We start from the raw sequence: 12747 nt of genomic DNA, 5'->3' as shown, positions 1-12747 counted from the left end.
ACTTTTCGCGGAGGTACGTGTGTATTATTCTGGAAGTGTCTCTGAACTATTATATCGATATATAGAAATATTATGTCATTAGTTATATATATATAATAACACGTACTTAAGTTACTTTAATAATCTATTAAGATTATTGTAGTAATTAAAAATTTTTTTTAATTCAGGTTATATATTAGATTATTTTATAGTCTTTATATGTTTCAATTTTAGCTGATAGTCAATTTGATTTTGAAAATATGCTTGAAAGTATAATTTATAGTGGTTAATTTATAATTAATTTATAGTTAATGATAGGGGATCTATGTTTGAAATGATAGAACAATTAAATAGCGATTTCAATTTTTGGTTTTTTTAATAGAATCATATTTAGTTTAATTTGGTTTCTAATGATATTGAGCTGCACAATCCTAATTTAATCATATTTATATCATAGTTAAATTAGTTTTATTTGATATTGTCAATTTAATTAAGTATCTATTATGGAATTAATTAATTTATGAAACTAAGATATTTGAAGTTGGTTAGTTTGACTCACTTGGTGATTCTAATATTAAATATTTATAAAAGTATATTTCAAAACTTTTATCGGCGAGAAACGCTTTAAATCGGACCAAGAATTTCTATGAATATCTTTCCATAATTACGGTCCTCGAAGTCCTCTTCCCGCGATAGTAGCATCAGATTAAAACGAAAAGAAACGATATATCTGCTGCGATATGGTTTTTGTTAAGAAACATCGCACTATTCTTTACCATTCGTATAAACTAGACTCGTATGTTTTAATTCGCAGGATAAGGTGAAACACTGAAGTTGCTCTCTCGTTCGAGACTACCGTGACCGTATTGGATTTCTATTTCCTGTACGCAGGAGAACACACGCACATGAAGAGCGCTCTCCCCTGTTCCTGTATCAAGAGGGAAATTATGAGAACGATACGGGATCTCAGAGGACGTGCGCGAGTTTAGCGAAGGTGAGCCTTCTCCATAGAATTCTTCTCAGCTTTCTAGGTCTCAAACACATCCAATGTTGTTCCTACATACACAAATTGTTGCGATTAATTCGGAGTATTCTTTAATTCAAGAACATCCAATGTATTATCTTTACTTTCATTTAATTTAATTCGAGAATATGAATTCCATAAGTTTACAAATTACCTCGTCTGATAAGTTTTCGTTTGTTATTATAGCGTTATGTCTGAATTAGATTGCCAAACATGGTACACGATAGAAGAGAAGCTCAGCCGTGTCAACGTCTAACGTAGGATACAGCAACATAACCTCAAAGTACTGGCACGTCTAAAAATAAATGAAGATTAAAATAAAGATACAGCGAAGCTTTACAAATAGATCGTTATCTTCGTCGAAGATTGTCATCGCCAGATCTAATTAGTTTCTGCAACGTTCTGTCTTCTTTCTCTCTTTTATTGATTTCCTTATTCATCTAAAAACGAAACTACGCGTTGACCCAGATCCCAAGGATCATTCGCTGTACTCAATGAAAGTTCGAACGAGGAGCACCTGAGTTACGAGTTCCACATTTTCACTACGTTTTCTTGTTCGAATTATACGAGGAATGCGTGGCAGCCGATCGCATTCGACACGGGTTTACGAATGCGATGCAACGCGAGGCTTTTCTTCGTGACCAACCAGTTGCCGCGCTCGCACATGGTGCTTCGTGCGTTTATGGTATTCCACGAAAACCGGTAGACATTCCCGCCAAGGCATCTTCTGTTTTTGTCACAAACCTTGTGACTATAATTAAACGGCGAAGAATTCGATGGCGTTTATTCTCTTTTGGTTAAGAAATATATTTGACCTTCGAAATGAGGACCGTGCTACATACGATCACTCTTTCGTATTTTCTTTTTTTTTTCTTTCTGATCATTTGTGGTATTTAAATTAGGCTTTCCTTCGTATTTTCTATGTTCATTTCCTGCCCTCTGTTGGGTATTTAAATTAATCTTTTTGGTAAGATGAATCGTTTGAATTGTCTGTTTCAAAGTTAGATCTGTTTTAAAGTTAGTTAGATGGATATATTCTCGTATCGATGGAAAATTATATCTCTGACATTGGAAAATATGAGTTCGACGTAACGTTGATTTTCCTTTGATAGAGTTAGCTTTGTTTTGTTTGTCGTTAACCTCAGGTTTATCCTTACTGGTTCTCCTTGTGTGGTTTTGCTACAATCTTGATAGTTTTCTGCATATACTCGGTTTCAGCATGATCATACGCGGAGCCATTCTGAGTCATCGAAAACGCTTTACGACCTTCGTTGCATGAAGGAAAAATTGATACGAAAGTGGAACTAGTTTTCACTTTTGTATCGTTGCTCTTCGTTCCATGTGCCATAAGCGTCTACAAAGAGAGTGATTTTTCAAAGAAAGTGATTCTCCTTGCGATAACTTTTTCCTACAATTTCTTTCCTTAGAATTCTACAACAGTGTTATAATTTCATTGTTAGTAGAAAAAGGACGAAAATAGATGAAACAATTTATCGTGAAAGGACGAACGAGGAAAAGACGTTAAAATTTCTGTAATGTAAAACATAATTTTTACATTCTTATAAAAATAAAAAAGAAATCTATAGAAACAGTAAATCTATTCGTACCAAAAAAAAAGTTCAGAGAATATTATCGTTTAATCTGAAATTAATTATAGTAGAGAAGTTTCCCGTTATCCTTGCAGAATGTTATAAAAATTTATCAAGTTTCCCTGGTGTTGTACAATGGTTGAGGTTGCCCAAGCGTAATTGGCTATTCTAATATTTGCTCATCTCTGCGTTTCACTCTGTGTCTTCTTCCCAAGCACAGTAGAAGCAATTACTGGGTAGGAGATAATTATTCGTAGTTTATGACAATTTTCTGAAATATCATATTCACGTACTCAGAAGAATATGAACGAGGTTTCCCAGTGCGAAATACAAATAATGTCTCTCTCCACTGTCAATTTATTCACATGAAGGCTGTAACAATTTTAAACGAATTTGTAATAAATCAGAAAAATAATCGTTTTGAGTCTATCGAAGTTTTTAAAATCACCAAATTTATTCATATATATATAAATATGAACAATAAAAGGTGGTTAGAAGATTTCAGTTAATTACAATTTAGAATAATAATATAACATAAAATAATAGAAAAAATATAATATAAAATAATATACATACGTAATATAAAAATTAGTTGAAGTGGGATTATAAGACCAGAGCTATACTATCGACCATTTCAGAGTCTATATTCGTGTAGTTCGATCATATAATGTCTGCATACCATCGACCCATCACACTATGATCTACTCAGGTTCGCTCATGATTCGTTCACGGTCCCCGCATAGTGCGATTTCAGTCCAATATATTTTAAGTTCCCGCGAAACGTATACACTCACACTATAGAATCAGCTCTCCGCAAGTTCGATCTCGTTCTATCAAAATATTGATCGATGCTAAGATACGATCGAACATAATTGTAGTCTTACCTATAATACATATAAGATACAGTCAAAACAATGGAACGATATTTAATCGAACCTAGAGCAGACCGTAAGTTAAGCGATAATATAGGTTGACTTAATAACATATTACATACCTTATACATCCGTGAACATTGTACATATAATCTACGGTTGATGATGATGCGGTAAATTATTTGAAATTTTCAATTGAAGCTTCTTGCTGGAAAGGAAAACGCTTGTTATTATACCGATACTTACCTATAATATTAAAAAGTTAACCTCATACATCATCGCGCACTATTTTCACTCCGTCACAGACATAACAAGATCTCGTTTCCTTCCAATTTTTACGCTCCTTTAAATCACGCTTCAGTCAAGCAAATTTATGACAGTAGTTAGAAAAATATAGGAGTGTTCGCTAGTGAAATGTTAGGCGGCCATCACAAGTATTGAGATTTATTAAGAAAGTTAGGTCGTTCAAGGTTCCCGGGACTCTTAATTTCGAATAACATTCGGAGCGATTCAGGGCATTCGTCACATGTTCGAAGCGAGCCTGTCCCTCGCTAAACACGAGCCTGGAACGACACGAGGGGTTTCTCCACCACGATTAACTTCCACTTCGGGAGTGGGGGGAATGGAAGGGCCTCTGTTGCCGCGTTGAGCGTGCACCATGAGTTTTCGTTGGGCAGCGGAAGGAGAAGGTTCTCCTCGTGTCTGCTATACAGTGTCGGGCATTTCTCGTCTACAACCTCATCATTGCGTCTCACTTTCCTTCGAACATGACACGAACTGTTGTTCTTCGCCGTTTTGTGTGAGACAAACTGTTTTATTCCGAGTCCAAGATCGAAGATAATTTTAAAGCAAGCGACGACTTCTGAGAACCTCGTGACGAATGTCTATAAGGTAATTAATTTCGTAGATTTAATTTTTGATTAAGAATAAGCGTGAATGGAAGAACTGTGATGAAAATATTGTGCTTAAAGGTTGTATCACAGTGTCGTAGTTAGGCAATCGAGAATCGTTCTTCTAAAAAATTCGGTTTTGCGATCGATTGTTTATTGATTGATTTATTACAGAAAAGTTGAATATATCGTTTAGACTTTATTATTAGTTCTATTATTTTTGACACTAGAACTACCAGATTACTAGAAATGACTGGTTTCAGATTTTTATTCCGATAAAAACATATTAGTTATTTTCATCGTGATATTTTAATTATTATTATTATCTATGTATACAATATTTAGGTATACATTAGGAATTGGCACTTCTAGTGTTAACTAAATGATTTAATAAACGTATAGTTCAAATTGCAACAATCTTACTAAAAATTTATTATTATCAAATAAATGACCGTTAAATTATTTCGAAGTATCCACAATCTAAATCGTACATGTCACAGTTGTTATTGAAATCTACAAAAATTAAAACAAGGTGACCCGTAATTTTAAATAGGTTATGGTAATTGTTTACAAATCTCGTTATACAATGCAGCACAATCTTCGGCCAATTACCATCATCTTCAGAGGGATTAGCTTCATAAATACGTGATTAATATTCTATGATTACGTGGATCTGTATATAGGCATTTAATTAATATCCTGTGAAAATTTAATTTTCACGCGTTAAGGTACAGTTTTCAATACGCGCGTATTTCTCTTATGCACCTTTATCGTTGAGAACTCGTTACAGAACGTAGTGTCGAAATCTGTACTGCTCTAATTTCGATTTCAAGTGTACGGAATGATTTCATAGCGGCCAAAAATGATTTCGGCCTCGTTCCCGTGAAATAACACGCAATGAACCAGTAAACGAGTATGGTTTCGTGGAAGACAGTCTTCTCTAAATCCACCTGCTCGACTTCTAACAACGCTTTCAAGCCGGTCAGTGCACTTTTCTTTTAAACGAATCCTAACGGTATGCGGGGTAAAATTAAATATATGTAGTATAATACGGTCATAAAATAATAATTAGCTGATAATGAGTTCACGGTCTGAAGATGATTACTTTTTTTCTCACGGTTTTTATGCGTAATATATTAAAAAAAAAAAAAGGAAAAAAAAAGAAGAAAAAGAAAACGATAATAGTTAACGAGTAATTCTACCTACTTTGATGTTTGAATCAGTTATTCAAGGTCATATGTACTTTACATTTTATATATGTATATTTCTCATTTCTTTTTGTCTTTTTTTAAATCAATGACAATTAATGTCTTAAGTGTCAGGTTCTTAGTGATAAATTTTAAAAAATATGACAGTGTATGTGATTATGTTTTGTTATTTACATTAGAGCATTGGATTGTCCGGACAGCTCGTGCTGATTGTTAGGTAAATAAAGAAGCCGTATATTTTAACGCAATTATTTCTTTACCGGATAAGTAATTTAAAACTTTTATTTTTTAAATGCCGTTGAATTTGTTAATAATAAATTTGTTGAAATTATTTTTTCGTTATGTCTCTTAAAAATTTTTAATTCTTGAATTCTTTAACAAAGATTCTGTTTTTATTTTTACCACAATAATACGTTTTACATAACTTTAAAAATTTGGGATTTTTTTCCACTAAACGAATTTTGCGATGATAAATAAGAGAAGAATATTAATTATCAAAAATGCACTCGACCTTTTTTCACTTTTAATCCAATATAATTGCCAGAAAAATCAGCCAATTGTACTAAAATCTTTTACAAAATCCACGTGGAGAAACAACCTCCAAAATTATACGTGAATCTATTTGACTGAAACACTGTCTACAGGAATTTGGCTGTGTTCCAGACAACTCAATAAACAAGCCAATAGTTGATCAACTCTGTTTCCTCAACATTGTTTTCGAAGTTGTTTTCGCAAAAATTTCAAATCTCCCGCCATACATGAAAAACAAAAGAAAGTAACTAGAATCGCGATAAACAAAAATATAAAGGTCACCTGTAAACTCGAGTATAATACGAAGGTTGGTTCGAATTTATAGCATCTAATGTCTATCAGTTCGTTCCATTTCTGTCAGAAATCACTTAACAGTTCCAAAGGTTTGACGGAACGGGATTGGTTAGGTTCCTAGACAGTCAGGTTAAGGAGCCGTTTTCGACACGTGAAGTAATTATGACTGAGCGCTGGCCGGGTTAATAAATTCCACGTAACACGGCAAAGAGGACAGCGCTGACGGTACTATATTTTTGGAACACAATTTTGGCATTAAGCACCTGCGAAATGCGAGTCTTCGGCTCTGTAGATCTTGCGCATATACCCTGCATACGTGACCCGGTCAAGTTCTGGCGTTCGGAGAACTTTACTATTTGCAGGGTTGAAATATGGCCGAATAGTCGGCTTAGTCAAATACACCAACTGTTCAGTACGTTATACCACGTTAACGTGTACTTAACACTGGTACTGAACCAGTCGAATTGCTTGGTCTCAGAATTTTCATTTTTTTCCACTGTAATAACGTATAACAACTAATATTGGCAAATTTAACGTTGACTCTTATTGAAATAGAGTCCTCAATCCTCTTATAACGTGATTAATCCATCCACTTTTGTATCAAAATTCTATCTTATTTCTAAATTGTCTTTATAGGAGTAATGAAATTTTTCTTTATAATTTTTGAGTTAAAATACTGTCAAAACGGTATAAAATAAATAATAATAACAATAACTGGGAGAAAAAGTGTCTTAGAGTACAGTAGTCAGTACAATTGGTACTTAATGTCAGATTGTGAGTCTACTATTATTAAAACTAATGGGACTTTAATGTATCTGATGGTTGACTAACCGGATGATTTATCTTGAAAATTGAAGAATTTTTTAGAAATTGTGACAAAGTACTATATAAATGGTAAAAGTATAAGACTGTTGGAATTATTTTCGCCCTTCTTATTATGCAAACTAAAAACCGTTTAGTTCGATTTTTTTAGTAAATGAAACAACAAAGTTTATCCCTAATATTTTGCTAAACGCGTAAATATGAAATTGAAATCAGTAGTAATTGTGTGAGATTATATAAGAGCGTTTGCATGATTCCATTACGATGGCACTGAAATGGTTTCACTGTAGGAAGCAGTTTACTGCAGAGTTGACGGTTTGGTTGTTTCAACGCAATTTATGAAGGCTATTAGCAAATTATCGAATAGTTCATTTTTCCTGTCAACGTCTTCACTTTCTCATCAATTGTAGAGCTTAAATAATTTACTTATATCTATATCCTTCAACGTGTTCGTAATTCTCAATCGGTTATAGATTCCAATAATAATTCATCTTTGTTCATTTCACTGCTTGATCATCCAGATGTTCATATTCGGCGAAACAGTTGCTTATAAGAGGACTTTTAACGCCTCAATAAAGATTCCAGCAATTAGATGTTTCCGAAGTTTTAATTGCGGCATAAAATAAGAGGTCTCCTTGCAAGTTTATCGTTTAATAAATCTAAAAAGTAATTGTTTCTGTTTAACGGAATTATGTTACCTTCAATAAAATGCGGCATTAGGGTTCTTTATCGATTTGTTTCCCTCGACCGTGGCTTCGAGAAGTCAGGTCGAAATTCTCTCTTTTTTATGAGACGCATTCAGCCAAAGTTTCTACCTGTTTCTTATTGCAATCTAGACTGGTTCCAGTCATGGACCACGAAGCGAGACAGACGCGCTCTGGCAGACCCGCTACGCCTTCATTCCGCGACATTATTTTCTATGAACTGTGTTCCACGGGTTCACCTAGAATTCATAGTTTTCGCGTTGAGAATCACCAGTTAATATCCTGTTATGTTGTCTTACCGAGCGACGAGTAAATACTTCATTAAAGACCAAACAAAAAGTATTTGTATTTTCTTCTTTTTGCTTTGATGGAATTTTCGAGAAACTTGAAAATCGTTCATAATTCATATAATTTCTCAGAGATAATCGCATCTTTCATCTTGACGTCGATACCAAAGTGAAAATGAATTTTAAATTAAATTTAAGAAATATTACAGAAAAGTCACTAGATTCTTGAACCCAATTTTAGAAATTTATATTCACATGTACTTTGAAATGGACTATGTTCTGTATAAGTTAGAATAGAACTTGTTTAGTAATTTTAAGTTAAGACCTAAGGAAATTTAATCTTTGTAAGTTATGATAAAGTAACCAAAACTATGGAAACTTAAGATACTTAGATAAATATGGAAAATGATTGAAGACAAATTTATAATAAATATTACATATAGATTATCCCATATTTGGAATATTCTGTATGTTTTACATATTAAATATCCTTTGTCTTACACGTAGAATATGTATTTCATAATCTAGTAATATCGTTTATATAATTGGGAACAAATCTTGGTAGAAATCAGACCATCCAATTATTGACCGCGGTTACTATGTCTTAGAAGATGCACAAACAAACCGGTTGACGCGGGCGACCGTAAGTTTAGGGCTCCCTCTACTCGCGTGCACGCGTGCACTCTTTTCACGTGTCGCGCGCTAGTGCCGACAAGGTAGGGTAGGGGCTGCAGCGTTTCGTCCCCATCGACAAAAGCTCTTTTAAGCACGAACGAGTGCAGCACTTAAGCGTACATATGCATAGCCGTGCAACACGGAGACTTGCAATTGCAACGACTCGTGATTCGTAGCTTTTCAACCAAAAGGGTTCCTCCGCATAGAACGACGAGTTTGAGTAGCTTAGAATCGAGCACAGTCCCAGCCTGTGTACCAGCATCGCTCTTCGTGGTTTTTCATGCTTTGAAGCCACTCGCAATTGTAAAATGATAATAGCTAGAATGGATTTGAGAACGAGATATGATTTCCTAGGGTTTGGGTAATTATTTTATATAGATCGACTATTCGAGTGTGAGATATATACTTACTCTAATCAATGATATTTGTCTTGTTGCAGAATTCAAATCGGATGGCTATTCGTGTAAAGGTTGGGCGCAAGGGCGCAGTGACGGATACAGAGAACAGCAATGACGCTTCCGGTATCGAATTATCAGGAACTGCTCATTCAAGTTCGAGAATTGACGCATGAGACGATTCGTTTGCAAAGACAACTGTCTTCTGACTTATTCGACAATGCAGATCCTCCTGACGTAAATCACAATTTTTGCGTCGGACAGAAGAACTATGAGAACGGTGAGTGCAATTCTTTATATAAAAAGCAATATTTTTTCCAGTGCAGTGTTAGTTTTAATAGAATTCTGAAAAATCGGTTAATTAGTCGATTAAATGTGCAGTAAAAGAATATGGTTTAGAATTAATTGAAAATTAATTGAGAAATAGTTTAATATTTACAAGATATATAATATATCATAAAAAGATATTAGACTTGTTTTATATGACAGGTAGGAAATATATCTAATATCGATAAAATCTTTATTGCATCTAACGTTCGCGAAAGAGAAAGAAATATTCGCTGTAACGATTATTTTTTTACTGCATCGTAAATGTAAGTCGCGACATTGCTGCAAGTGCATTGAACTGACGATAAGACTTAGCGTTACACCGTTAGATGCCAGTGCAACTTGAAAAAGTTTTCTTTAGTTCGAGAATTCACCTTTTGCTTATAGCCTTTAATATCGGAAAGATTTTTCTTTTGTTCCTACGTACACCTGCAAACATTACCGACATTAATATTGATATTAATTTCCAAAATTCAACGATATTAATTTCGATATGAATTTACCGACACTAACCTCAAACTTTGGCTGAAAGTGTCGGAATCAAATATTATCTTCGATCGTAAACTAAACGATCGAACGTATATTCGGAATATACCAAAACTCGTTGAAACACAGGATCTTCGCCTGGGTCGTATCTATTTCCGTGTTCTCTTTGACGGAGCGCAATCGTTTTCCGTTTCTTGCATAGTTCCTCGGTATTATCAGCGCGAGACGTATATACGAGGGAACGACTCGGATCCCGGTTGTGCTATGTCTGGCAAGTGGCGTCTGCTAGAAATGGAGTGGGGGAAACGCTTGGACCAATGCCACACCATGCTAAAGTACTCTTGGTCCGCGTGAGACACAGAGAAAAACGCGTTTGCCGGATCTGTCACAGGCTTAAAAGCAAAGGCTACACGCGCGGCACCTGTGATACAAGGCTGTCTTTACTTTTATACGTCTTTCTCTAGGTAGACTTGATTTTCTTTTCTGCTAGATGGATTATAATGTTCAAAATATTAAATATCGTGGAAATGGCAGTAAAATATCGGATTATCGTAGTGGAAGCGTATTAAAATAGGCTGATATTGGAATATCACGATGTTTTAAAATATAACCTATCATAATACTTCCTATTAAAGTGTGATATTTATGAAACAGTTAAGCCACGGGTTTTTATATTTACCGCGGTTTGGTAGTTTTATATAAATATTATAAATGTATAATACCATATATTGTTTAAATTTATTAAGGCAATGTCCGTTATTTTATTATATTGGGAAAATTTTATAATATCGAGGTATTAGAATATTAAATTAACATAATCGTGAAATGTAAATTCAATACGTAAAAGGTAATGAAAAGTGCTATTAATTAATTAGTGTTTTGTCGTTTATCGATCTCGTTTTCGGAGTATAGTCATTATCGCGTTGTTGCAATTCAAATCAAATTAATCCACGACGATTGATCCTATTTAGTTTACTTCGACCACCGTTTGATATTTCATACACTATGTTGTCGTGTGTAATATGCGGTTATTTGCAAGCGACTTCAGTGTGTTGTATAAATTACTTCAATTTATTGCCTTCTATAGTTAGCAACAGTAATATATAAAATTTTTCTTTTGTTATTCATCGCGAATTCAATTGAGTGATTGATACAATATGAAGACTATACGTGAAAAATAGGATAAAACCATTTTTGTTGATTTCTTAGTCCCAATAATATTTAACCATTAAAAATTACACAATTTTAAAAATGGCCGATAAAATACGAAATTTTGTAAAATAATACATACAATAACTCCTTACTTGCAATTTTCTTTTCTATTTTTTTTCTCTTTCCTATCGTTTTACTTTTTCAAAAATAATTTTCAACATTTTTTGAAGTTGAAAAAAATACTTTATATAAAATTCCGTCTTTAGTTAACACGAACTTCTGTTCCATTTTTCTTCCGGATATTTTTAGATATCCCATACCATACGTATAAAATGGTTAATTGTTACTAATTGGTAATTGGGGACTCGAGATTACGATAGAACCTCATTTGTATGCACACTCGTTCATCCCCTGATGAGATAACCAGTCGGATAGCATTCATACGAGGCAGAGGCTGCAAAAACTCGGACGATGTACATTACACGAACACGCAAACGTTAATAATAAAATTTCCTGTTGACAATCCGGTGCACAACGAATTACACATTATACGGTCGATGCGTCGCATTTAAATTAAAGCGACATCCAGTGCGTTAAATTGTAATGCGACAATTATCTTTCGAATCGAGTTGTTCACTGTGGAACAGAGGCGTCGCGTGTTGGTTTAACACGATGACATTATTTTTGTTTAAACGTACCCAGGAACTTCGTATCCACGACTTCATTCGCTCCACATTTACAAATTTTTACGCTCAAATGAATTTATATGCTTATATTACCATAATTGATATTTGGTTAAATCTTCTTTCACTGGAAATTGGAATATTTTATTGCATCTAGTTATAAATAATATATACACGCAATATAAATAATGTATAATTAATAAATAATATATACGATATATAAGGTGGTAAAAAAGGGTAGGAGGTTACTCTATATCCAAAAATAAGTCGAAAAGGAAGAACAACATTTTTTTCTCCGAGCCTTCGTTTTCGAAAATTCTGAGTTTTAAAATTCATGGGGTGCGCGTGAATGTAATTCGATTTTAATCTGACCGTTCTTTCTTTTTGAGAGTTCTATAAAACAATAATCTTTGTATTATTTCATCATTCAGTCTATTTAATATAGATTATAGATATAACATAGGTATGAAATTCAAATTAGGATTTGTATAAAGTAATGCACACCCCACGAATTTTCAACTTCGATTTTCTCGAAAACGAAGCCTTGAATGAAAAAATTTGATTCTTTCTTTCTGACTTATTTTTTAACGTAGAATTGTTTCCTGTTGAGTTGTACCACTAATTATACCAAATTTATATACAGCTAACATAAATAATTCAATATAATAATATAATCAAGTTGCAATAACGAATTTATCCATAGCTCTAATCCCCTAAATTATCTTGAAATCAATTTCCATCTCGCTATTGCTATTTTGTATTCCAGTTTATGCAACAGTCTTCAGACAGTTGCACTGTCAGCGTAAACAGTTGCGAATTCACACGACGC

General features: G+C 33.8%; 1 protein-coding gene across 4 annotated transcripts in view; it reads left to right on the top strand.

Annotated features, from left to right (window-relative positions):
• The first annotated feature begins 3807 nt into the window (after window positions 1-3807).
• Window positions 3808-12747, top strand: part of LOC108545528 (uncharacterized) — a 44513-nt gene continuing 35573 nt past the window's right edge. For all 4 annotated transcript variants that reach the window (XM_017897200.1, XM_017897197.1, XM_017897199.1 and 1 more), the window contains exons 1-2: window positions 3808-4355; window positions 9315-9550. In XM_017897200.1, the coding sequence (XP_017752689.1) occupies window positions 9385-9550 (166 nt within the window). In that variant the 5' untranslated portion in view covers window positions 3808-4355; window positions 9315-9384. The remainder of the gene's footprint in view (window positions 4356-9314; window positions 9551-12747) is intronic.

Source organism: Eufriesea mexicana, unplaced genomic scaffold (assembly GCF_001483705.2).
Source record: "Eufriesea mexicana isolate 0111107269 unplaced genomic scaffold, ASM148370v2 scaffold481, whole genome shotgun sequence".
Taxonomy (NCBI): domain Eukaryota; kingdom Metazoa; phylum Arthropoda; class Insecta; order Hymenoptera; family Apidae; genus Eufriesea; species Eufriesea mexicana.
The sequence above is the reverse complement of the archived record's forward strand: the minus strand, read 5'-3'. Positions and strand labels throughout refer to the sequence as shown.